Here is a 26,877-nt window from a genome sequence, read left to right as displayed (position 1 = left end):
AAAGCGCCAGAGATCTCAGTGTGCAGTCGAATCAGGCCCCGTTCAGTGCTGCCCCGCAAAGAGCACAGTTCTCATTTGCTTTCATTTTGGCTTAATTGAAAATGTTGTTTTTTTTATTGCTCTCTGTGTAATGAGATGAATATTCCGCTCCGTGACAAAATGGCTCCAGTTCTGCTCATTTCTTTCGATTAGACGTTCAGATGCGCCGCTCTAAAGGTGGATTACGCGTGGAAAAATGGATGCGCTGCAACTGTGCGGCTCTATTGACCTGAATCCTATGATGGGACACTCTTTGCAGATGTTGCACTTGGCTTGGTGCTTGGCGGTCTCAGCAGCGGCCACGCGGTGCAGGACGGGTAACCACACCATGGACTGAGGCTCCAGGCGCATCCAGTCCAGGAACATGGCGGCTTCCAGCTCGGGTTTGTTGTTGGCCTGGGGAGAAGAAGAAAAAAAAGTACATAAACAACATCAACTGTCAACATGCCTAACTACGTGAATTAATAAGGAATTTTTGGAACGGATCTTATCCATCTTATCTACTAGTAAGGAGACGAAGGAAATGAACGCTTGGGGTTTTTTTTGTGTTTTGAGAATGAAAATTCCAGCAAATCAGAGAACTCCGGTTATTATTTCATGTGTCTTGATATTTTTTGGTTAGAAAGCTTAAACGTTATGATGTGACATAAAAGTTTATTAAAAAAAACTACCAAATTTGACTAAAACTCTGCCACGCCTAGGGACTGAAAAGCTTCCGTAGCATCGATTATTGCAAAAATGTCTCGCCGTTCGGTTCCGAATTTCGATACGTAAGGGGTCAATCTCATCAGTTTAGTGAGCCAATAGGCGTGCGGCATGCTCGATGTGCCGAAATCTAAAAGTCCTGGTGGTTGGAATTGTCCGGGCATCCAGGAAAAACACTAGGTTACACGTCGGTGAGCCCCGTCTTTAGCGGTGTAACTTGTATATTGAAGTGTTGTTGTCGTGTGGTTACAGTCTGAGGAAAACAGCAGCGCTTTGACCGGGGCTTCAGAAGGCAAGTTAACGTTAATGCAAACACTAAAATACGGCTCACTTTTAGCAGTAGGCTACATGCTTGTTTTAGGCCATTAAAACTACTGTTCAACAAGCTGTTTACACTGGCAGACAAGGGAACATTGACTAAGGAAAATCAAAATCAGTGCCCAAGGGTTAAAGGCTCCATGATGGATGCACATGTTGATAAAATGTAATCAATGCCAAGGAGCTGAAAAATAAAACTTGAGGTGATTTTATCAAAATGTGCAATGTCATCTTCTTAAACCGATTTCATAAAATTGGTATCGACATACATTTTTTTTTTGGGGGGGGGCGATATCCTGCCCTATCCATAACTTACATAACTTGATCTCTACACAAACTATGTGTCACAACTCATGGTGGTGACACATGCAACCACTCATGTGTGTTTTCAGCATTGAGGTGGTTCAGGATCATCTAGTAAGGATGCCCCCTGGGCGCCTCCCTAGGGAGGTGTTCCAGGCAAGTACAGCTGGGAGGAGGCGGAGGGAAGACCCGGGACTAGGTGGAGAGATTAGATCTCCACACTGGCCTGGGAACGCCTCGGTATCTCCCAGTTAGAGCTGGTTAATGTGGCCCGGGAAAGGGAAGTTTGGGGTCCCCTGCTAAAGCGGCTGCCCCCGCGACCCGACCCCGGATAAGAGGCTGAAGATGAGATGAGATGAGATGAGATGAAACTTAACTTTCTAGTGCTAACTTCATGTTACTTGATGGCAACATAAGCCACTTTATCAAGGAGGACTGGCGGGATTAATCAGCTGACAACCTTTCTGCTAAACTTATCGATTGGGGCGGAGACTTGGGGATGCCCTGGGTCACAGCCTGTGCGAGCCTGCTAACACACTAGCGCAACTGCTGCAGCTCGCATGCATGTTGTGTCCACACAGCTATGGCAAGAGGGATTCAGTTGCCTGCCTGTCTGTCTGTTAGTGGTTAGTAATCAGTTAACTAGGGCTATCGGTCAGAAATGTTTCCTAAATTAACATCCCTACTAGGGCAACAAACGTGGATTAAGCTGCCGCTGAAAATAGCTCCATTTCCTGACGTTTGTGATTAGAGAAAACATATTGGTTTCATCTATCACTTCCCCATCAGCGGGGACTCTGGGAACTCCGGGGTTTTTGGTGTTTCCATCGAAGTGACCCCCTCCTTCTGTCTCACGCCCACATCCATGCTGACTCCTCAGGGGGAGCAGCTGGAATGAAGCTAAGCTATCTACAGTAGTTTTAGATGAGATAAGATTTTCCACCTGGCGTGCATGCCCGAAGGTGTCGGAGTTTGAGATATTGTGCTTATGTATTGTCTATCCACGTACTGGAATCTTCAGAACCTAAGAAGGACGGTTTGTTCAAGCCTCATAATAACTGAAAATGAACACGAATGAATTATAAATAGTGGTGGCGGATACAGACAATCAGTGTGTGTAAAAGGTCTGCAATAAAATAAGCACAGGTTATACACACTATATTTGTATTCTCCAAAGATCACAATTCCTTTTCTGCCAATATTCTTTTATGACGTTAACAGTAGCTTTTCCTTTCTGATAATCATCTTTCCTCTCTGCAGATTTGATCGGCTGTAGCTAGCAAGCTAATATGTTAGCTCTGTTAGTGGGTTAAAAACTCTTAATATTTTCAACTGATTTGTATTCCAATGAAAACCACGTAAAGGGTCTTAAATAGGCATTTGATGGCTACATAATATATATTGTGCTAAAACACTGAGGCTAAAGCTAGCAGTCCCAGCCAAAAACTCAATAACTCGTCAAAACGTGGTAATAAGCAAAACATTGTTCTTATACTGCAGTGAGAAGTAGGATACTTTTCTCAACACATAAGGGAACACTTTATATTTCAATTGATAAGAAACATTTAAATTAATTGCAGCTGCGATTGCGATGCTACTGGAGGTATTAAGCTGGTTAGCTGGGCACGCTAACATTCACATCCTACGTCGGAGACCACAAACGCATTTGAATGCATTTCTCAAACTTTTGCTTTTGTATTTTTTATTTTGTTAAAGTAAAATTCCAGTGTAAAATCCTCCCAGGCTCTTTTTAGGCAAATGCACTCATCAAATAAGCCTTCGATACAATTTTTTTCATAAACAAACTACTAACGGAGAAATCCGGGACAGACGCTAACAGTCACACAAATTAGCTTGGAGCGCAAACCACAATGTTCATGTGTTGTGCGGGAATAAATCATCAATGGGCTCCTCCTGTTGGATGCATTTGATGATCTACTTGAATGGACTTTACTATGAGAGGAGCTGGTACAGGGGCCAGTAGGTAAGTCTTTAAAACACTCTTTTAATAAACTCTGGGTTCACTAACTACGTTGTTGGTGCTTTGTTTCCTGTGTAGGGACTCTTCTCATGCTGCTGCAGAGGTTTGGTGTTATTTTAAGCAGCATTAGTGGTTAAAAAAGACGTTTGAATGCCTTCAACTCGCCTACCCGAGCTAATTAGTGTTAGCCGCATTTTGCTGTTAGTGACTGTTAACGTCTGTCCCGAGAAGTCCCTTAGTATTTCGTACAGGGAAAAAGATCGACTCAAAAGCGTATTTGATGAGTGTATTTGCCTAAAAAGCCAATGGGATGCCTGGGATGATTTTACAGGGGGAATTTCACTTTAATGCTAAAAAAAAAAAAAGACACCACCCTATAAACTCTTTAACTCATCACTAAATCTAATTTTGCACTGTGCACTCCACAGTGCCAAGTTACGGCTCTGTGGAGAGACATGGCTTTGTCAGTGAATGGTTGTTGGTTGATTAGTGACTTGCTGTTTGTGGGAGGGTTTATTTCCACAATATTCCCTTTGTTAAACACGACAATGGTTTTACTTTCAGGATGCATCTGAGGAAAAGAGCTACATTCAGTGTCCAAAGCAGGTACTTTAAACATGAAAATGCCGGATCATCTTTGGGAGATTAGATATAATCCAGCCAGACGGCAATTACTGGAATCCTTTGAAAAAAAAGAAATATGTGAACACTGGATGTGCTGCTTGTTTTGTGGCTCAAACATCGACGCTGTCCGCTTCCAGACATTAAGAAACACAAAGAAGATAATTTGGGTCTCTGTGTTGCACACTTTATCATTCCTCGTTTGGGTAGATATGGGGTTCATTCTGTTGTTGTTGTTCTGTTTGTTTGTGAGATTTGTTGATCTTTCCATTCCAGCTTGTTGGAGATCATTTGTTTGATCCTGTGCAGGCTGTCATTCACAATCTTTAGTCACTGTTTACTGTCTGTCACGCACTTCTACTTCCTCATTTTCAATATCCTTGGTTTTCTCAAAGTTTTGTCCTTTATTTTCTGTAAATATCTTAGCAACAATCTAGTTGTTTCCTATAAATAAACCTGATTTAGCCTGACATAAACAAACACTTGAACGCTCGGTAATGTTCGACCTTCATCTGGAGAGCCTAAGGCACCGATGGAAATAGACATGCGTGCTATTGTAGCATTTGACAGTCTTGTTACTATTATTGGCGAGTACATTCATTATAACTGCTTCTAACGCAAGTCAAGTCAACAAGACGTCTAACTCAAAACAAAACACTTAGAAAACATAGTGTTTGTGTGTGTAAGAGTGTGTCGCGTACAAACTGGAAGCAGCTGCGGACGGAAGGCTCGATGTTGGAGCCGCCGAAGGAGGCGACTTCGCCGAGCTGCCGGGGGATCTGGATGGAGTCGTGGAGGAGGAGGCCCAGACGACGCTGGTCGCAGAAACCCGTCACGCTGGCGACCTGCCTGAACAGGACTTGAGGATGGAGAGAGAGAAGGATGGTTAGAAAATAACCAAGGAGACACCCCTACACTCATCCGACAGATCAGTAATCACTGTACTCTACCGGTTAAAGATATTAGATAACCATTATCCTTTGCGTCTTCCTCGTATTTTTCCAACTTTCTAGCTAAGTTTAAGATTTAAGTACGGTTTAAGTTTAACTATTTTTAAGGGCGTGATCACACTATCCTTTTGGCCGCGGCCAAAACCGTTTTTTCAGCTAAAGTCTAGTACCTTTAAGTAGTGTGAGCGCACCAGCTCCGCGCTCAACTGGGGCCAGCTGGGCCGCCACGGCCCGCTTGAAAGAGGTGGGCTTTAGCGGAGCCGTTTGCACATGTACGAGCACGAGCGTGCGCACGTGTACGAGCACGAGCCCTACGGCAGTAGCGTTATGTCCGCCTGTTCGGACATGTAAATAGAAGGACGGACCATGCGCGGACATTTAACAACAACAACAATAATGGTGGTGAAAGGTTCACGTTGTGTTTACTGCAGATTTGGTCGGATGAAAATATTCAAAAACAGTCGACAAGACGCACAAAAACTCCGAGGTCTGTGGAAAGATTTGTAAACAAAGCCACACACACGCGATCAATGCGTGTGACGTGTTACGGCGTGATGGCGTATGGACAGCAAGAAGCATTGGCCGTGGCCCAGGCAGTGTGAGTACAAACGGGGCTGGGGCGCGGGGGGGAGAGGGAGGGGGGACAAGTACCCTAAAGTCCGGGTCGTGGTCCGGGAGGATAGTGTGATCACGCTCTCAGATCAACCTTTACTAAGGAGTGGGAGGGCTCCTTAGGAAAAGTTGGTCTGACAGCGTGCTCACACTGTCCTTTTGGCCGCGGCCAAAACCGTTTTTTCAGCTAAAGTCTAGTACCTTTAAGTAATGTGAGCGCACCCGCTCCGCGCTCAACTGCGGCCATCGGACCGTCCACGGCCCGCTTGAGAGCGCGATCACACTGTCCTCCCGGACCACGACCCGGACTTTAGGGTACTTGTCCCCCCTCCCTCTCCCCCCCGCGCCCCAGCCCCGTTTGTACTCACACTGCCTGGGCCACGGCCAATACTTCTTGCTGTCCATACGTCATCACGCCGTAACACGTCACACGCATTGATCGCGTGTGTGTGGCTTTGTTTACAAATCTTTCCATAGACCTCGGAGTTTTTGTGCGTCTTGTCAACTGTTTTTGAATATTTTCATCCGACCAAATCTGCAGTAAACACTCCACCTCCGCACCACACCAACATGAACCTTTCACCGCCATTGTTGTTGTTGTTAAATATCCGCGCATGGTCCGTCCTTCTATTGACATGTCCGAACAGGCGGACATAACGCTACTGCTGTAGGGTTCGTGCTCATGCTCGTACACGTGCGCACGCTCGTGCTCGTACATGTGCAAACGGCTCCGCTAAAGCCCATCTCTTTCAAGCGGGTCGTGGAGGGCCAGCTGGCCCCAGTTGAGCGCGGAGCGGGTGCGCTCACACTACTTAAAGGTACTAGACTTTAGCTGAAAAACCGGTTTTGGCCGCGGCCAAAAGGATAGTGTGATCACGCCCTGAAAGAGGTGGGCTTTAGCGGAGCCGTTTGCACATGTACGAGCACGAGTGTGCGCACATGCACGCGCACGAGCCCTACGGCAGTAGCGTTACGTCCGCCTGTTCTGCCATGTAAATAGAAGGACAGACCATGCGCGGACATTTAACTACAACAACAATGGTGGTGAAAGGTTCACGTTGGTGTGGTGCGGAGGTGGAGTGTTTACTGCAGATTTGGTCGGATGAAAATATTCAAAAACAGTCGACAAGACGCACAAAAACTCCGAGGTCTATGGAAAGATTTGTAAACAAAGCCACACACACGCGATCAATGCGTGTGACGTGTTACGGCTTGATGGCGTGTGGACAGCAAGAAGCATTGGCCGAGGCCCAGGTAGTGTGAGTACAAACGGGGCTGGGGCGCGGGGGGGAGAGGGAGGGGGGACAAGTACCCTAAAGTCCGGGTCTCGGTCCGGGAGGACAGTGTGATCACGCCCTGATACATTACCCTGTGGTAGCTCATCAGTCCCCTCACCATTAATTACATGATACAGCATAAGTATGACTAAAAAAAGTGGGACTAATGTGGTTATACAAACTGCTTCAACAAACTACATTATTGTTTCAATTATTCATTCGACTGTTAAGAAAAAACACACCATCTGTCTGCAGATCTGTGTTGCTGTGTGCTCACGCCGTGCTGCTCTGCAATATTCACAAAACAGAGTGATTTCCGGAAGAGGCTGATTCATTAGTAGAGCCACTGATTTCCCTGCTCTACTGTGATTTGTTCAGCTGTTTCAGAGCGATGAGAGCGGTGATGTGACTGGCTGAGAGTCTTTTTTTTAATAACCACACCATCTGATTTGAATCCCTTCTATTAATGCATATGGTCTGTGTGTGTATTACTCACATCTGTATTTATCCTCCAGGTGAGCCTTGCAGAGAGAGATGATTCCAGTTTTGAATGACAGAGTCCGGATCTTTCCGGTGCGACCACTGCCAACCGACAAAACAACATAAGATACAATCTCGCAGAAATAATGGGAAATCTCTAGGAGTGCAGCATGCTACACGTACGTGTCGTAGACATTGAGCAGCCAGTTGAGGCACATGTCCGTGCACAGCGGGACGTTGACCAGGTGAGAGTGGCTCTGATCCAGCCGCTGGTACAGGCTGGTCAGACAGGTGACCAGCTGGGAGATGTCCAGCAGCTGCTCGTTCTGCTTCAGACCATGCTGATCAAACACCTCGCACGCCATTGGCATGCTCAGCAGGTCCACTACAGACAAAGAGAGAGGAGGATTGGTAGTTAGCAGACACACACACACAGACAGACACACACACACGGTGTGTCCTACTGCAGAGTACAATCATTAAACTTGACCTGCTGGGTTGAAATTGTCCATGTTAAAGTGTCCTTGAGCTCAATGCTCATCAAGGACGGTAGTGAGAAGGCGATCTAACTCAAGGGATCGATAATGCATTACGTTATTCATATTTATCATTCATGAGGTCCACTAAAGGACAGGAGAGTAGAGAAGTCAAACACTTTAAATGATCTTGGCACAGTCAATTCAAGAGCTCAAGGTAAACAAATAAATGTACAGTGTACAGTGAGGGAAGTGATGGGATGAAGGCTACAGACAAAACTATATTTCACTTTTGAATAATCTTTTAGAGGAAGAAGCTCTCAATAGGATCTGACAGGTGCTGTCTTACAAGTTCTGTCTATGTCCACACCGTAGGTCTTAATGCACGATTCAGATTTATTGCTCAAATCTGATTTTTTATTATGCTGTTCACGTTACATCATTAAACATGGCCTGTCTACGGATTGCTGTGTGACCCGCATGTGCAGTTGATAATTGATGATTAGGTTTGTCGCGATAAGCAATAGATCAATTAATCGCATGATAACTTTTAATGAGCTCTAAAACTTTGCCAGCCGCAATAATATCCATTCTTCCGTTCTCCCGGTGTCCCTCTATCAAAGAGTTTTCACTCTGGTGCATCTGTTTTCACTGAGTCCTCTCTCTTTCTCAGAATAATGAGGAGTAAACCCTTGTGTTGTCTTGTGTCAGTCACGTGTCAGTCGCACAGTCTCTGTGTGGGGGCGGACCCCTGGACTTTTTTTTCTCCAATCAACTAAACAGTGCAGCGCGGGTCGAAATGACGTCAAAGCCGCATCAAATGCGACCTGGCTGTTCAGATTGCAGTCAAATTTTTAAAAATCTGATTCAGTAGCACATTTAAAAGTGTCCTAATTCTGATTCCAAAATGTCAGATTTAATGCGACTGTGCTGTATCAGGTATGGGTCACATATGAGCGAAAAAAATCGGATTCGTGTCACTTGGAACTGCAGTGTGAACGAAGCCTAAGAGCACACAACACGGTGGACAGCAGGAGGGGGGCAAACAAAACAGATGTTGATGAACAGGTAAAAGGTGCTGAGCAAAAATCAGAGGAGCAGCTGGTCAATAAAATGAGAATGGTCCACCTTAAAAGGCCAGTCCGCCTTAAAGGAGCAAAAAGCAAAATCGAAGCAAAACATCACCATTTTATGAAATATGTGGAGTAACCAAGTAAGTACTACAAAACGTTATAATGCCGCAATAAAGAAAACTTCCTTTTGTCAAGTTTATGCTGGTTTGTCTGTAAAGTAATCTTTATGCCACTATTTTAGTGTGTAACCATTAGCATCAAATGGTATCTGTTCGCCGGCAATAGCGTTAGCAGACAGTTTAGTAACATATTAAATGACGGCAGTGAATAGCTTTCCTGCAAATACAATCTACCGGTGAATTAGCCGCTAATAGATGAAAAGGAATTTTGTGGATATGGTAATAGGAGCTAAAACTGTAAATAAAATAAAAAATAAGGCTACGGCTGTAGCAGCCGTGTGCGTTTCTATTTATGCAAGCCTATAACTTATTCCAAAATTTGCTAAAAAATAAAGTTACACTTATGAAAATATGACCAGACCAAGACATAGGCTACGTGTGTTCTGCTAATAAATATAAAGTGAAATCAGCTAAGTACGGCTCCGATGGGAGGGGGGAGGCGGCGCTTCACATGAACGCACATGAGCGGACATGTACGGGAGGTCGAACCGGATTGTAAACATGAGGCTAGAGATCAACACAGAGAGCAGGTGTGTGACGTCATCCTATTCTCCAGAAATAGGCTTGAGTCTTGAAGTAGCAATTATTTAGCGACAAATAGCCTAAATTCTTTCTCTCTCTATTTCTCTGCTCCTGTGTGTTGGTAGCAGATACACTGCCTTGTGTCCTGCGCTGTGGTATCTGACGTTGAGGGGCAGGGGCGTCACAAAGAGGCGGTTTCGGAATCAGAGAGCTGCTTACCCCACATGCAGTTATTGACTGGAAGTTAAACCCCACACAGACCAGGACTATACCCAGAAATGTGCCTGTGCCTCTCAAAAATGGGAAGTAAACAGAAAATCCCGGCAAACGGAAGGCTCTGCAAAAGATGTTTGAACTCAAATGTGTAATAGTAATTATTATTTTGGTGTTCTCAGGCTCTCCTCTCTGCCCTGCTGCTTGAGTGTTCAACAGTCAGTCTGCAGTTCAAGGCTGAATGAGTGAATGAGAATGGTCCCAACCCTATACACACACGATCCATTGTTAAAATATAAAGACTGCAGCGTTACGGAATTTGGTTTATATAACATTTATAACTATGTACTTTAATTAGCTGTACCACTGCTGTCATTTGTTTCCTCTTTTTTTTAATATTTAAATATGCACAGTCAAGGACTCTATGTTTTGCTTTAGTGACTGAATTATTTATACATTGTATGCATTTGGCATCAATACCTGGTAGGTATTAAAAAAGGAGAAGAGAGGGAGATTGAAGGAAAATAGAGGAATAACAATAAAGATTAATAATAGAAAGAAAGAAACACCCACTAAGTCTACGGCTGGGAATGATGTGAGCAAAGGGTTAAGGAAACAAAAAAATAAACATCTCAAAAAAGCGCTTCCTTTGCCAGTATTAACGACAAAACCTAAAACAAAAATACTGCCTCTCTTCTATACAGCTGCAGCCAACTGTACGCCTTAAAAAAGATCACACGTAACAGCTCGTAGGCGGCTCGCACTCTCCAACTCCACCGGCGTTAGACAGGGAGGGTGAGTAAACACATATGGACACATGCGGGCTGTCAAAGCAAAGAGCCAACGACGGCAGAAAGAAGTAGAAAGAAGAAAAACGGAGGAGGATGAAAAAAAGAATACACAAAGGAAAAATTGAAGGGGAGACAAAAAGACGAAAAACGCTGAGGCAAATAAGGTGAATTTGGAGGACAGGAAAGAACAAAGGAGAAGTGTAGGAGGGCTGCAACATAATGAGAGGAACACTCATGATGAGAGAGGAGTGTACTCGTAGCAAGAGAAACAAACCCTCTGCGACACACATGTATATATGCGTATATATAGATGGAGTACTTACAGCAGAGAGCCTTCTGCAGGCGTCTGAGCTTCATGGCTGTTCGGTAGGCCGAGAAGCGCACATTGTTGAGGTCGGCTAAAGAGAGAGAAACAAGGGAGGACCAAACGGAGTGAGAGGTGGAGAGGAAGGAGGTGATGGATTCGACCAAAGCGAACACACTCAGGATTTCTTCACTTCATCTGGTCATTCATAAGTGCAATCATGAAGTGCAAGCACGTCTTATATGAAGCAGTATGTAAGCAAGTCATGACTTTATGAGAAGACATCGTGGGTGAGAGACGGACACTATGTGTGAGAATTGGAATCTTACCCAGAGACTGGTAGAGCTCGGCCATCTTGGGATGATCCCAGCATGTTGTCTGGGTTTGGTGGCTGGATAGGGAAAAAAGAGACAGAACAGTCAGATGTTGAGTCCATCAAACAGCGTCAGCCGGAGGCTCTCCTAAATGTTCACGAAAATATTATGCTAAGCTAAATGGAAAGGCTAGCCTTATAATGCTATCATGCTGATGTTTAGCGGGTATACTGTTTATCATGTTAGTTTGGCACCAAGCCCCCACCGCAGTGGAAGTTAAAGTCTGACAAGATGGCGACTCCCTGGGGCGAGTACGATTGGATCAAGTTGAGAGAACGGGCCTAAGGTTTATGTTTGGCACATTAGCGTGCTAATATTTGCTAATTAGCACTAGACCCAAAAAACAGCTAAGGCTGATTGGCATGATTCATAAACCACGCACTGTGAACACTCCCTGGTGGCTGACTGCAGTATAGATCATAAACTCTGCCACCAACATGATAGCGGACGGGACATGAGCCAAAGTAAACAATCAAAGTACACGTCGAATATGTTTTTCCCCAAACATGGTTACTGTCATTTTAGGTAGTTTGTATCATGCTGATGGATGTCGAAATCTTAATTGCTCTGATAAGTTTATTCTAAAAAGGGAACATACAACAAAAAAACCTCACTTTTTTTAGTGCTTGTTCAACCAGTCATTCAGATTGGGCTCCCCTTCCTATGTTACATGCAGGCTCATTAGAATATGTCCTTGAGAACTACCCATGCAAAGCTGTGCCATGTTATTCTCGAAATCCAATCAGCGCAGACTAGGCTTTTGGGGAGGGGGAGCTTAAAGAGACAGGCTCTAGAACAGAGCATTTCAGACGGAGGGTGAATACAGGTATAGGTAGACGGACAGCATAATAATCAGTATTGAACAGTGCTTTATTTTTGCCCTGAGATCTCCCAGTTGCACCCCAGGTCCCAAACAGGTCAGTGACCAAGACAACAGCAGTAATTTATGACTCGTCTCGTTCAGAGAAGTAACTCAACTCTATTTCTCCCTGTATGACTGAAGAAAGGCTGTGTTAATAGGAGACCATTCTGTTGCTACTTCAAGGACATGAGGAGTTACACTAAACACAAAGCCAATATACAGAGCGTCCCAGAAACAGGAGATACATACGCCAACGTATTATAGAGTGAATTCTGCCTCTCATCATCTAGAGATGTGTTGAATGTGTCCTGGGATGACTGCGACATGACTTGAGTAGGCATAACTTGAGTTTTAGAGCCCAATAATATCGTTACACACCTAGATGGGTAAGGAAGGACCATATTTGGTGATATCTAATCTTGTATGTGGGGCGGCACGGTGGTGTGGAAAGACCAAACGGAGTGGTTAGCACTGTTGCCTCACAGCAAGAGGGTTGCCGGTTCGAGTCTGGGCTGGGGCCCTTCTGTGTGGAGTTTGCATGTTCTCCCTGTGTCTGCGTGGGTTCTCTCCGGGTTCTCCGGTTTCCTCCCACAGTCCAAAGACATGCAGGTGTTAGGTTCATTGCTGACTCTAAATTGCCGGTAGGTGTGAATGTGTCTGTGAATGGCTGTCTGTCTCTGTTTGTCTCTGTGTGCCCTGCGATAGACTGGCGTCCTGTCGAGGGTGTACCCTGCCTCACGTCCAATGTCAGCCCCCCCCCACGGCCCCCAACAGGGACAAGCGGTTGAAGATGGATGGTTAATCTTGTATGTCCAGCACGAGTATAAATTCTCTTTTAGTAAGACAGGAACCTTCAGCGTTGCACTGTGGTTGACTGCTTAATCACAGAGTGTCAATAAATGCTCCAGCATAAGTCATCAAGTCTGTCAAACTCTTCGTCAGTCTCCGAGTTCACTGACTCTCCCAATTTTCCCCATAATTAGTCAGATGAAAATACGCAATAAGTGCAGTACTTCTATATCTAGTTAATACTAAAATACTAACAGTATAAGTCAGTTTATCATTTTTTCTAAAAGTCACGGGCGGGCTGTATCATAGTGTCACTTATTCATCTTTGATATCGTTTTGTAAGATGCTTAACAATCGTGTTTTCTTATTTATGCTTTTACGCTGAAAACATTTTTTTTAATTTAAGTGGGGATTTTCTGAGATACCATAAGATACCATAATCTCTATAAATAGATTTTGCATAGGAATCTAGAATCGGTATGTAAGGCGACAATTAGGTAGCAGATGCGGTCTGGTTTGCATTTGTAGTCTGAGTAGTATTTACCTTTTACGTTTGAGTGGCTTTGGTTGCATGCAGGTAAACGGTCCGTGTGGGGAGCAAACGAAGCGTGTGCATTGGCCGTCATTCAATCACGGAACCCACCAGCTATTGTCTGATGACGATTTAGCTTTTAATTGGCTTTTTGTTATTATTTATCTGCACTGATATACTGATACCTGTTTATAGAGAAGCCAACTTCACGCCTTGAGTTGTAAATCGGACCATAAACAATGAATAAGAAGCATAAGAAGAGCGTAATAATGAATTTTTGGTAACACTGAAATGAATCTCGCTGATCTGCTTCACCAAAATCCCACACTGTGACATTAATCCTGTCGTCAGCGTGCATCTCCCCTCCGTCTTCTAATCTTAGAAAACAACAACCCACTGTCTGTGGCACACAATCACAAAGACGCCATCCTTCCTGCATCAACAGAAGTGTCACAGAGGAAGAAAGAAGAGGGGCAGAGGGAGAAAGGGAGACAGATGGTTGCTGTGTCATTCTTCCCTCACACATTCAGTCCTAGAGACTGCCGCTCGACACTCACAGGAGACTCGGCTGTGCGCGGGAGACAAGCAGATCGAGTGAAAAGGGAATACGCGTGTGTGATTTACGACTTCAGAACTGCAGTGAGGGATGTTTTTTTTGCTGTGACAGGATATAAATGAAAATGATGACATTTCATTCATTTGCGCTTCTTGTTTGAGGTCTTGGACCTCTTCCTGCTATTCCAGTCCCTTAATTTGCCCCGTGCCAATCCTGTATTGTGTCTGTCTACTCATGGGTCAGAACTAATTAACCGAGCTAACTTCCCTGTGACTGGTCGCACTTGGTGGAATAAAGCATTTAAAATTTTCACATATAAAACAATGAGGCAGTCAGAGGGACACGCCTGAAGTATTCACATGATGACACCAACAAGAAATGGACAGAAATAAGCTTTTTTTATCTAAACATTCCTGAAATAAGGGGCCCCAGGGCTCCAGGCATAGTTTTTCACTAGGAGCACTGTGGCCCCCAACTGGAACTTTTAGGGGCGCAACCAGAAACTTTAGGGGCACACCAGTAAATCAATAATAGATGCAGAAATGACAATGTGCTGTTTCAAATTCAGTGTCACATTTTTATTGTGCAGTTTTGAAGATGCAACACAGAAGGTAAACCGACAGCACCATCGCTGTCATGACAGAACAATTAAAAAAAATATACCATATAATCAGAATAAGGGGTGCGGCGAGACGATACGCGATATTAAGTCCACGAGAACGAGACACAACGAGATTTTAATACTAAAATGTATTTTCTTTACAGGGGGTATTTTAGAAGAGAGCTGTGATGGTGCTGCAGGTGTCTTTGCGTAGTACTTGTATTAGCCGCGGTGTAGCCTACAGTACTCACAGAGGTAAAGTGACCCCCCCCCTCCCCAACCCGGTCCACTGCGGGGGGGCCTCACCGTCTAAAAGGGCTCCACCCCGCGCATGTCAACATTTTATTAAGTCTATCCACACACAGCCAAGTTTTCTCCTGGTGTTTATGTGTTTAAACATATGAACCGTATCTACACTGACTGATCAGATCAGTCTGTTTGTGTGTTTTAAACATATGAACTGTATCTAAACTGACTGATCAGATCAGTCTGTTTGTGTGTTTTAAACATATGAACTGTATCTAGACTGATCAGATCAGTCTGTTTATGTGTTTTAAACATATGAACTGTATCTAAACTGACTGATCAGATCAGTCTGTTTGTGTTTTAAACATATGATCCGTATCTACACTGACTGATCAGATCAGTCTGTTTGTGTTTTAAACATATGATCCGTATCTAAACTGACTGATCAGATCAGTCTGTTTGTGTTTTAAACATATGAACCGTATCTAAACTGACTGATCAGATCAGTCTGTTTGTGTTTTAAACATATGAACCGTATGTACACTGACTGATCAGATCAGTCTGTTTGTGTTTTAAACATATGAACCGTATGTACACTGACTGATCAGATCAGTCTGTTTGTGTTTTAAACATATGAACCGTATCTAAACTGACTGATCAGATCAGTCTGTTTGTGTTTTAAACATATGAACCGTATCTACACTGACTGATCAGATCAGTCTGTTTGTGTTTTAAACATATGAACCGTATCTACACTGTGTGTCACCTGCTGTCTCACTCACTGCTCTGGGCGGAGAAATAAAGGCAATGAATCAGTGAAACACTGTTGATTTCTTCCCATAGAGCCCACATGAAAACTATTTTGGTTTAGTACATTTCTGCTGTCACTCGGCTCAAGAGCTGCCCACAGACGGCAGAGACACATACGGAGACTTCAGGTCCGTCAGGTCCCGTCACTGTGACAAGCTGTGGAGCTCATGTGTCACGCGTTTGTATTACGGTGCTGACGGCACTATCTGCTTACGTATTGTTCCTGTCTTAACTTAACTTGTAAAATTCAGTCGCACACCCTCAAATTTTGCTTGCAAAACGCGCCCATTTAGTCACAGTCTGGAGCATATCTCAAGAACCATTCATCCAATCTACTTCACACTTGAAGTAGGGTGTATTGTTGTGGACTGTTGCAGCAAAATGTATGTGTAACTCAACTCAAAGGGAAAAAAATACACTGTTATCAAGGGTTTAGCACAGTTGACAAGACTTTATTGCCTTTCCCGGCAAATCTTAGTCAAAAAGCAAACATGAGATTCCTTAGCATAGAGTCTTATAGGGATGTCCAAACAACTTATGGCGTTAATTCATACGTAGCAGATCTATATCAATATCATCACTTATTTGGTGTGACTTTTACCACTGACAAGCCTTTTGAGTATCCTCCAACTTCTATCTCTCTAATATGGGCCCCTACATAAATTCTTGTAAAATATATATATATATATATAAATATATATTAGTAGTATAGAAGTTAGATTCAATTAGTCATTTTTTTGGCACAGCAGTCGAATCAGGTTGATTTCTGTCAGTCAGACAGAACCATGAAAAAGAAGTCCAATTAATAGCCAGAAACCCAGCAACCCGGATGTTTTTGACCTTGAAATGACTTTCTTTCATTTTAAACCAGAAAAATCCAGAGCACATAAGCTCAGATAGATGGTTTTCAAAGTAAATCGTATATTTTTCATTTAAATTCCTATTTATTCAGAACTTAGAAGTGATTGAAATTCACAATTAGGGTATTACAATTTGTTCATAAGATGAGAATCTTTAAGCCTACCTTTGCTTGCATACTTGCCAGCACAGCGGCATTATGTTACGTTATTGTGTCTTCATCAATGAGGTGGTATTTCATTATTCGTTGCTTGTATTTCCTTAAATATTTGGCCGGCATTTGCTGTTGTCAAAGAGCCAACTCTCTCCATATGTCCTCTCAACGTTTCCTGTTTTAATCCCAGTCGAGTGTCACGATCTGAATTCTAATTTGCATTTCATGGCATCTTTAAACACCCACTTTAAATGCCATCAAGAAAATATTAAAAATCTACTTGCATTGAAAGGCGGCAAAAATGAATTATATTACTGTAAAGCAAAGAGATGATTTTACTGGTCATTAGTTCCACTTAGCTGCTGTTGTGATAATTATTGCACTAACATGATGAGAAAATCCGGATGGTTGATTCCAGCTGCATTAATAACAAAGTGTATCCATTTTATCAAATAAAGAAGAAAAAAGACATTCTGAGTCACAGCAAATATGAGTGTGAAGTGGTGTCAGATAGATTCTACTGTAAATGTGATGGTGGTGTGCCAGCTGCCTGTTTACATGAAGTTAATGGAAGCCACATGTCTTACAGAGGGGCTATTGTGTTTTTTTTTTGTTCACAGCACAAAAAATAATTGAAAGGTCCTTCACAGGAGATAGAGAATAGTGGAATCTATAGAAATGGTTTCTAGTACAGTTCCACTTGATGTCAGATGCGTAATAAAAATATATTTTCTTCCCTGCAATCCTTGAAATGACTGGCTTCTTATTTAAGAGTGTGTGTCAATCAATGTGCCTGTGACGCTGTTGTCATTAAGTTAAATATAGTACAGTTGAATTCCTATTCAGTGCCACCTACAATGACGTATTGGAGCCAATTTTGTTGCTGAATTGATGGTGGAGAGAGACTTATATAAATATATTCTTGGTTCTGCAAAACACAAAGTGCACGGCACACAAAATGGACTTAAAATTAACAACCTGTTCATATTTCCTTTTAGTGGTTTGATTTGTGCAACACAAAATCTGAATGTATCTGAAAAAAATTTTTTTTGGATGCTTTGAATGTGATATTGTATTGCTTTAAACATGTGGTGTTGAAAAGTATTGAAGTATAAGCCTGTGAATATTCTCATTTGTCCGGGTCAACGTTATCCCCAAAGCAATTTCAGTCAAAAGCAACTGGACTTGGTTGTTTGTCTAGGAAGACGTTTCACCTCTCATCCAAGAGGCTTCATCAGTTCATGCACGCATCTGACCAGGCTGGGACTGGTCCAGGACCATGCTGGGACTGGACCAGGACCAGGACCAGGCTGGGACTGGTCCAACTATCTGGTGTGGAGATCCAGGTATTTAACCTCTAACAAGGCCGATGATGTCACTGGAACCCTTTGTGCTCCAAGTGCCAACGACCGTCATTAGAGTGACAGTCGTTGCTGGGAAGTGAACTGATGTTGTCCTCCCTCCCTCTCCCCCCGAACCCCAGCCCCGTTTGTACTCACACTACCTGGGCCTCGGCCAATGCTTCTTGCTGTCCATACGCCATCACGCCGTAACACGTCACACGCATTGATGTGTGTGTGTGGCTTTGTTTACCACACACATGCGTGTGTGTGGCTTTGCGTGTGTGTGGCTTTGTTTACAAATCCTTCCGTAGACCTCAGAGTTTTTCTGCGTCTTGTCGACTGTTTTTGAATATTTTCATCCGACCAAATCTGCAGTAAACACTCCAACTCCGCATCACATCAACGTGAACCTTTCACCGCCATTGTTGTTGTTGTTAAATGTCCGTGCATGGTCTGTCCTTCTATTTACATGTCCGAACAGGCGGACATAACGCTACTGCCGTAGGGCTCGTGCTTGTACGCGTGTGCACGCTCGTGCTCGTACATGTGCAAACGGCTCCGCTAAAGCCCACCTCTTTCAAGCGGGCCGTGGACGGCCCGCTGGCCGCAGTTATGCGCGGAATGGGTGCACTCACACTGCTTAAACGTACTAGGCTTTAGCTGAAAAACCGGTTGTCGCCCGGGACAGAACGACAGTGTGAGTGCGCCCTAAGATGAGAGGTGAAACGTCTTCCTAGACAAATAACCAAGTCCAGTTGCTTTTTTACTGAAATTGCTTTGGGGATATTGAAGTACACTTTTGACAACCTTACAGTACAGGTGTGTGTGGGTGATCATGCTTACATACATTCAAATTGTAGGTGTGCAAAGTGAGTGACCACCGCAACTCTGTGTTCCTTCACAGACAAAGAGCCGCTTTCTCCTTTATAATTCTGGCCTGAGGCGTGTTGCTACACAACTGCAACCTTTCCGAGCTTGTTAAAAGCACACGTCGGAATGGTCACACACAGGCGCACCTGCAGTTAACCTTTGTCTGAAAAGCGGCCAAATAATAATCCATATGCTGTTTCTTTCCCGCATTGCCCTTGTTTTTCTCTCTCCTGCCTCTCTCCCACACTCCCACTCCAGATAATGAGGAGAGGGGTCCCGTGGTGAAGAGCTACTTAAAAATCCTCTGAGCTCCGAGTGAGTGCAAACAGTAGCTCAGTCACTCAGCTCTTCATTGGTGTGCTGCTATGAGCCACTCGGACAATTGCTACTAATAACCATACAGAAACAAATACGCGGTGGCTCTGAGATGTGGGCTTCCAACTGACAAGTGCTGTAATTCAATTCCTGGAATCAGCTGAGAAAATCTGAGAAGATGTGCTTGAGCAGGACGGGTAAGTCGCAGCTGCTGGCAAACAGACAACAGTAATAAGAAGCACTTCTATTTTCATAGAAAAAAAAACAAGTGATTTAAAGTCCCCGATTCTCAACCCAGGGGTCAAGAACCAATTGATGAGTCACAGAAGGATACATCTTCCTGTAAAAGAAGAGGCTGTGACTCAGTGGTTAGAGTAGGCGCCCCGTATACAGAGGCTAAAAGTCCTCGACGCAGCGGCCGCGGGCTCCGACCTGCGGCCCTTTGTTGCATGTCGCCCCCTCTCTCTACCCCATTTGCTATCTCTCCTGTACTATATAAAGGCAAAAACAGCCACAATAATTATCTTTTTAAAAAAAGGCTGTTTTATTGAGCCCAGTGTCCTGCTGGACAAGAAATAACAATACCGTACTTAATGTATTTGGTTGGTATGCTTTGTAATTACCTAAAATCACGTCAATTCCCACCGTAGTGTGGAGTAGTGGCCCACAGCCAAAAACAATAAAGTCTGATATCATGCTGTTTAGTTTGACATCATTAAATGTAACTGCATTGAACTTTACATTATGTCCTCTGCATAATGTCTTTGGAGAACAGGACCTAAACCCCAGTAAGTCTCAAACTAAATAAATCAACACTCATTCATTTCACTCCATTTTATTACTCAAGCTAAGACTTAAGACTTTAATACTTACCCAACAATATTATCAATTAAATGGCAGCTTATGTTTTCAATCAAACCTGGTCAAAGACAGGTTTTACTTTTCTGGTACGATTAGAAAACCTTTACCTTCTTAAACCGGTGCTTTGTGATTTTCACACAGTCAAAACCTGCGTGTGGCCTGGAAATTAACCAAGTAGTTCTGATGCCTTAACTTAGCCAAGCGGTTCGGATGCTTAGACAAGTAGCTTTGATGCCTAAACCTAACCGAGTAGTTTTGATACCTAACCAAGTAGTTTTGATGCCTAAACCTAACCAAGTAGTTTTGATGCCTAAACCTAACCAAGTAGTTTTGATGCCTTAACCTAACCAAGTAGCTTTGATGCCTAAACCTAACCAAGTAGTTTTGTTGCCTAATTCTAACCAAGTAGTTTTTATGCCTAAACAAGTAGTTTTTATGCCTAAACAAGTAGTTTTGATGCCTTATCCTAACCAAGTAGTTTTGATGCCTAACCAAGTAGTTTTGGTGCCTAACCAAGTAGTTTTGGTGCCTAACCAAATAGTTTCAATGTCTAACCAAGTAGTTTTGGTGCCTAAACCTAACAAAGTAGTTTTGATGCCTTATTCTAAACAAGTAGTTTTGGTGCCTAAACCTAACCATGTAGTTTTGATGCCTAAATGACGACCATAAACAATGCTAATGGTTATGGACTAGACTTGTTAGCTCCAGTTGAACCATCTATTGCATCCCCTCATTGTCTCCCTTGATGAGGCTCTGAGGCCTAATGCACGCTGTCCCCAGCCCCAGTGCCGAATGACAGATGACCTACTGACTAGGAGTTATAGCATTGCTGCCTGTATGGGCCGCCCGAGGGGAACAAGATCGAGGCAAAGCATGCGGGTGTCGCAGCGGCTCCTCCCATGGGCATTTCCCCATTTTCTAAGCCTAAGGACAGGGCTTTTTTTTTTTTTTTAAATGTCCGTCGCAGGGAACTTTTGCATATAGTTGTCAGGACCACCTCCTATGCTCTTGCTCATACATCTCCAATGCAATCGTGCCATGCTGAATCTCACCTCTCTTAACCGGTCCGTGGACTGTATAGTTGCACTCATACTGGTCAAATGAACTACACTTTACCAGGGAATTGTGCTCATGCACGATACGAATGCTAAGTGTGAGTAGACCCATTAGGGGTTTTCAAAATAATAATTACTGGTGAGAGGCTATTCTTGAACCAGACAACCTGGGGTGAGTTCTTATGCAGGAAACTGAAACCCTCCCAGCACCTGGGGTGTTTTTCTGTGCCTGACAGAAAAGGGCAGCCTAGCCAAATGAGAATTCCATTAAGAGATCAATCAAGTATTGTCTTACATTTCACTATTGCATTAACTTCAAACCTCAAATTCCCCACCGCTAGGTCTTCTATACCACCCACCTGTCCTCAACACCTTATTTGTCTCCACCACTCCACCCACTGCAGCTTCAGCCTCCAACAGAATGTTTATAAGAGGAAGACACTGCACACAGATCACACACACACATACATGCAAACACACCTGACAAACACACATTGATTTAATATGCCAACAAAATCCAAATCTGCAGTCCTACCACTTCCCACCAGATGTCCCATTGGATTTAAATAACAACAAAAACACACAAGAGAACAATCATATATCAACGGTAGCCTGCAGGAACTAAGCATCTCTAGTTTTGACTCTTTTTTATGGTCTTGGAAAGCTGACACTGTCTCCCTAGAAAATGTATCATGGCCCCGGGACAAGCCAAAGTGTTGATAATGCATCGTAAACTGTCAAAAGATAAACTACTGCACACTGCGCTAGCAGAGCAGTCAGGGATTCGCTGCCTTGCTCGAGGGCGATCTGATTGAAGCTGACAAGGGAGGGGGAAAAGCATTCAACATTCACATCCACCACCAACCATTTCACAGCACTAACACAAATATAAACCAGCAGAGCCATTAACGGTTTAAAGTATTGATGGGAAACAAACTGGAAATAGATAAAAGATCAAAGAAGTGCTGTATTGTGTTTTTGGCAACACACAGTGTAAATGTTCCACAGATTCTTCTGTGTTTAAGGGGCTCCCCTATAACAACCTCACAATGACAATGCATTAGGGCTGCCCCCAAATAGTCGACCAAAAAATCCTTAGCCAACCAAAATTTCATTGGTCGATTGGTCGCAGCGGAAAAAAAACAAATATTTGGAGTTGTTTCTGGTCAAAATTAAGTGGGTGTCTTATAGATATATTGTATATATTTAGTCTACTTGGTCGGGCAGCCCAACAATGCATACATGCTGGTGTAAAGCAGACATTAGGTTGGTGAAAGTGGTGGATGGACTGACCAGCATTGTCATTGATGGAGTGGGAGGTGATCCGAATGACAATAACGAAAACATTCCTTTTAGACATTTTGCATGCACTGAGAAGGTTCTAAACATCAGCTGGTTTTGCTGTCAAATCACACAAGGTTTCGGATTTCAATATCTGATCATGAGGTACAAATAACGTTAACTTTGGAACATTAGCCAGCTTTATTCTGCACCTCCATGATTTGGCTGCGTTTAAACCAAATCATGTGTTGTGGCAAAAATGGGAGTCCTCCCATTCATTTGAATATGGGTAGGGCATTTAGGCTGTGGCGGGAGGGACGGCAGGGGAAGCCAAGAAACATGCAGCGAAAGGTTGAAAAAGAATCAACTTTTGGATAAAGGCAACTCGACATCACTTGAAGTGATGTGCTTCGGTTGAACGGTTGTTATTCTTCTAACAGAAAATTAACACACGTGCTGTCATACAATACCAGACACCCACACACGTGCAAAAACACAATACTACATATTGCAGTTAACAGGCAGTTGACTAGCTTATTGAGGCGATGACAGATAGGCGTGTTAAATAATGGATCTGCTCAGAGACACGAGTGTCACTTCTCGCTGCAGTCGATTATGGCTCTTGGATAAATGATTAAAGGTGGTTTATGGGCGATGGTGATGCGTTCCTCTGCCTATCATCGAAAGCGAGCCCCGACAGAATATTTCCTGCACACAAGGCATCGGAATTATCTCAAGTAATGGCCTTCGGGGATGTTAATAAAAGGAAACAGCGGGTTAAAACACATGAAAGCCATATTCAGCAGCTGGATATTAAGCTGTTTGTGAAAAAGAACCTCACAATACAGACAAAACCCGAGAGATCACACAGAGTTATGATAATGTGTCATAATAATAGCTACTAATTTAGAAACATGATTGGTCGCACTTACTGCATCTTAATTAAACATCACCATCGTGAGAGTTTTTAAGGGTTATTCTGGGTTTGTTTTTGTAGAGTATTTCAATGAAAACACCATCACCCTGCTGAACAAGCTTGCTAACGCCCTACTGGCAGCAAGAAGGAGTATGGAGGATTGAGTCAATTAAACTACACAATTTCTCAATTTTTCATTTGGTCTATTTCATTTCATAAAGTAGTGAAAAATAGCCATCACTATTTCAAGGGAAAGTCAAGTTACTTCTTTTTTGCCAACAGTCCAAAGCCCAATATTCAGAGAAAAAGTTCAAGGGTAAAGCTCAGAATTTCTGCTGAGTATAAAAATGTAAAAATCATAGAAAAAGAGTCAAAGTCAAAAATGAGTTTCGCTGTGCTGAGTTCGTTTTTTCGCATGTATCTGCTGAGGGGAAAAGTGTCTGAGCTGGCCTTAAATCTAAGTTTAACACATGGACGAACTTGCGGGATTTACGACATCACAACCGGTATGGAGCCAATCGCGGTGCAGTATATAACTAACACAATGTGTGAAGTGGAAACTTGAAGCCTCCAGGTCAGGCATGTGAGCAGAGTGGAGAAGTTCGAATGGAGTGCAGAGCAGAGTTCTTCCAAGTTGAAGTGTTGCCCGCTCCAGTACCACTTACACCATGAATTCAACGCATGCCCAAACCTGACTACGGCTCACGTTGTACACAAATGGCGGCGCTCCCGTTTTCACTTGTCCGCATCCTGCTGACATTTTGCCGGAGGATGAGCGAGAAGCTCCGGGCACTCGCAGCATAGAGGGACGGGCGCTTTTCATCTGATCTATACCGCTTTTTTCAGCCACAGAGGGCGACTGTGGTAGATCAGAAGATCTGCGATTCAAAGGGTCCTTGGGCACGACACTGAACCCCAGATTGCCCCCAGATTGTGCGTCTGAATGACTAGATTAGATCCTAATGAGCCGATGGCACATTGCATGGCAGTCATCAGTGTATGAATGTGGCTGGAAATGGGTTAATGTGACAAGTAGCGTAAAAGCGCCTTGAGTACTCAGAAGACTAGAAATGCGCTATTTAAGTACAAGTCTATTCTTTTGGGGCGATTTTAGTGGAGTGGGATAAAAACTGAGTTGAACGTGGATAGAGCGAAGCGATTCGGAGAAAGACACAGCAATAGAGTCGAAATTCATAGCGCGCAACTCTGCTCACATACACCTGACTCCGCCAGATGGATTAATTCGCATTTGCTCTGCATATCCATCTGGGAACTCTTGTTTGGAGATCTTTTGGGAAGGGGTGGGAATTTTGGTTACTGATTGGATAAATCATCGGTCTATCAACACCTATGTTGTTGATAGACAGGCCAAATCAACCAATCAGATCAACAAAGCGTATGAAGTACCAACAGAGGGTCGAGGCAAAGTTCCGAAAGAAACAACATGTGGGTAAAGGATATTTGCCGTTTGTGTGGCGTGAATTTACAGATAAGAGGCACAATTTCAGGTGCCCGGTCCATATTCAACAGAAGGATCCAAAGGAAAAAAGCGTTAGCGAGCGGTTTGCTCGATAGCTGCGCTCATCTCGTCAGCGGAAGCCGCCATGTTATTTACACTAAACAGTCTCTTCTTGCTGCTTCACACTTCGACCTGCCTAAAAAACAACTATGATTGGTTCGGTCGCTTGGAAAAATTCTCCAAATTTTCTCTGCCGCAAGTTACCAGACTGACCGGCGAGTTCGGAGCTCAGAGATCAGGATGGGCTCACGAGGCTACTGCTCACATGCTCTGGGCCAGAAACACAGAGAACGGACTTTTCAGTGAAGTAGGAGACAGTTTGCATCCAGCGGTTAAGCCTGCTCATTCCAGCTCTTTGAAGAGGGAGGAGGGAGGTATCGTTTTATAGTCCGTTTTTATAGTCTTAGTTTGTATTTTTATTTTTACATGTCATAAAACAAGTTTGGGTTTTTAGTAAGAGGATGTTTTTAGGTTATTGGACTGTAGTTAAGGCAAAATAAGCAATTTGGTGACGTTTATTTGGGCTTCGGGAAATTGTGTGGGCATTTCTTTACTAATTTTATCGACCAGAAATAGACACATTGAGCAACAAACAACAATCCCAAGCAAGTGCTGCATTGGCTGGTGTCTATCTGCAGTACGAACTGAAGGCATACCAGTACAAGTAATTGTGAGTCAGTTTTAACCATTTTAAAAAACAACCTGAGGCCTTCAGAGGCAGACAGATTTACTTTAAATGAGAGTAGATTCAATAAGTGATTCTGCACAGAAGCCCCTTTTAATGGGGGCGCTGGCTTGCTCACATGTCTGACGGCTCCCCCACAAAGTCTGGAAGAAGCAGCTCTTCTCTCTCTTTCCTCTCTTGTAGTAGCGGAAATTCATATTTTATGTTTTGGGCCATGCGCTGTAGGCTTTTGGCGGGTTTATTATCCCCTGGGGCCAGAATTTCAAAACTCATAATCTGGATCAGAATGATCAGAATGATCCAGATAATGAAATCTCCCTTATCTCAGTCAAGGATCAGAATGATCTCACTGACTTTGTCCCGGTAAAAACATTGGGAGCTTGGATTATTGTTATCCGGATATGACCAGATGGGGATTTCTAAATCTTGGAGCCGATCGTAAAATCTATCTTAGCACAATCTTGACTAAAAAAACAGATTTCATGCAAGTACACTTGAGAATATCTTTGCTATTCCTCAATCACATGCACGTAGCACACTGCTTACTGCAGGGGTGTTGATGCCACGCCCCCTACATGCACTGTGCATTCCTTCATTATATGCACAGATAATTTCTTGTACCCTGGACTACTGACGACATACAATTTCTGAATAGTCCTAAAATTCGCAAGCTTAACTTCCCCTGGAAAGGTTCCGTAAGTTTTCCACCCCTTTGCAACCCTAGCAGGGACCCATATTATAGGGGGAAGGTGACCCTCCCCTAATTAGTTTGTTTATCTCCTCAGAAACCTCTAGACCAATTGCGGTCCTGGAGGGCCACTGTCCTGCATGTTTTAGGTTTCTCCCTACCCTAACACACCTGAGTCTATAAAATGATCAAACTGTGACAAGCATCAGCTGCTTGATAATGAGAACATCATTAGACTCAGGTGTGTCAGAGCAGAGAGAAACCTAAAACATGCAGGACAGTGGCTCTCCAGGACCGGAATTGCCCACCCCTGTTCTAATCTCTGGACTCCTCTGGGTGCGGGACCTCTCACCAGCCACATGCTTCTAGACAGGCCGGTCAACAGAAGCTTGCCTCCACCTCCTAAAGCACTGTTGGTGATCTTTTCAGCAGATCTTAATGCCAACTGTGACTGCATTGTGTATAGTTTAGTTATCAAATGGTACCAGCCCCATTTATTAAGGCTGTCCATCATTCACCACCAGGCTGTCTTGGCCTTTTCCTCTTTTGCATATGGATTATCACTTTGTGTGTCTGTATTTAGCCCCTTTCACACACCGGAGAATCTGCAGTTTTGCTCTGCGTGTGAAAAAGAAAATCTCCAGACGTGATTCTCCTGATCGACCGGGGTTCATGTGTGAAAATATCTTTTGATACATATCTTGTATTTGCAGCCGTT

General features: G+C 43.5%; 1 protein-coding gene across 8 annotated transcripts in view; it reads right to left on the bottom strand.

Moving 5' to 3' along the window:
* dmd (dystrophin) overlaps positions 1 to 26,877 on the bottom strand; it is a 350,545-nt gene that overhangs the window by 24,427 nt on the left and 299,241 nt on the right. For all 8 annotated transcript variants that reach the window (XM_083937926.1, XM_083937922.1, XM_083937924.1 and 5 more), the window contains 6 exons: positions 11,174 to 11,235; positions 10,864 to 10,938; positions 7,470 to 7,671; positions 7,303 to 7,388; positions 4,669 to 4,826; positions 269 to 435 (listed from right to left, as the gene is read on the bottom strand). In XM_083937926.1, coding sequence (XP_083794052.1) covers positions 269 to 435; positions 4,669 to 4,826; positions 7,303 to 7,388; positions 7,470 to 7,671; positions 10,864 to 10,938; positions 11,174 to 11,235 — 750 coding nt within the window. The remainder of the gene's footprint in view (positions 1 to 268; positions 436 to 4,668; positions 4,827 to 7,302; positions 7,389 to 7,469; positions 7,672 to 10,863; positions 10,939 to 11,173; positions 11,236 to 26,877) is intronic.

Source organism: Echiichthys vipera (assembly GCF_963691815.1).
Source record: "Echiichthys vipera genome assembly, chromosome: 23".
NCBI lineage: Eukaryota > Metazoa > Chordata > Actinopteri > Perciformes > Trachinidae > Echiichthys > Echiichthys vipera.
The sequence above is the reverse complement of the archived record's forward strand: the minus strand, read 5'-3'. Positions and strand labels throughout refer to the sequence as shown.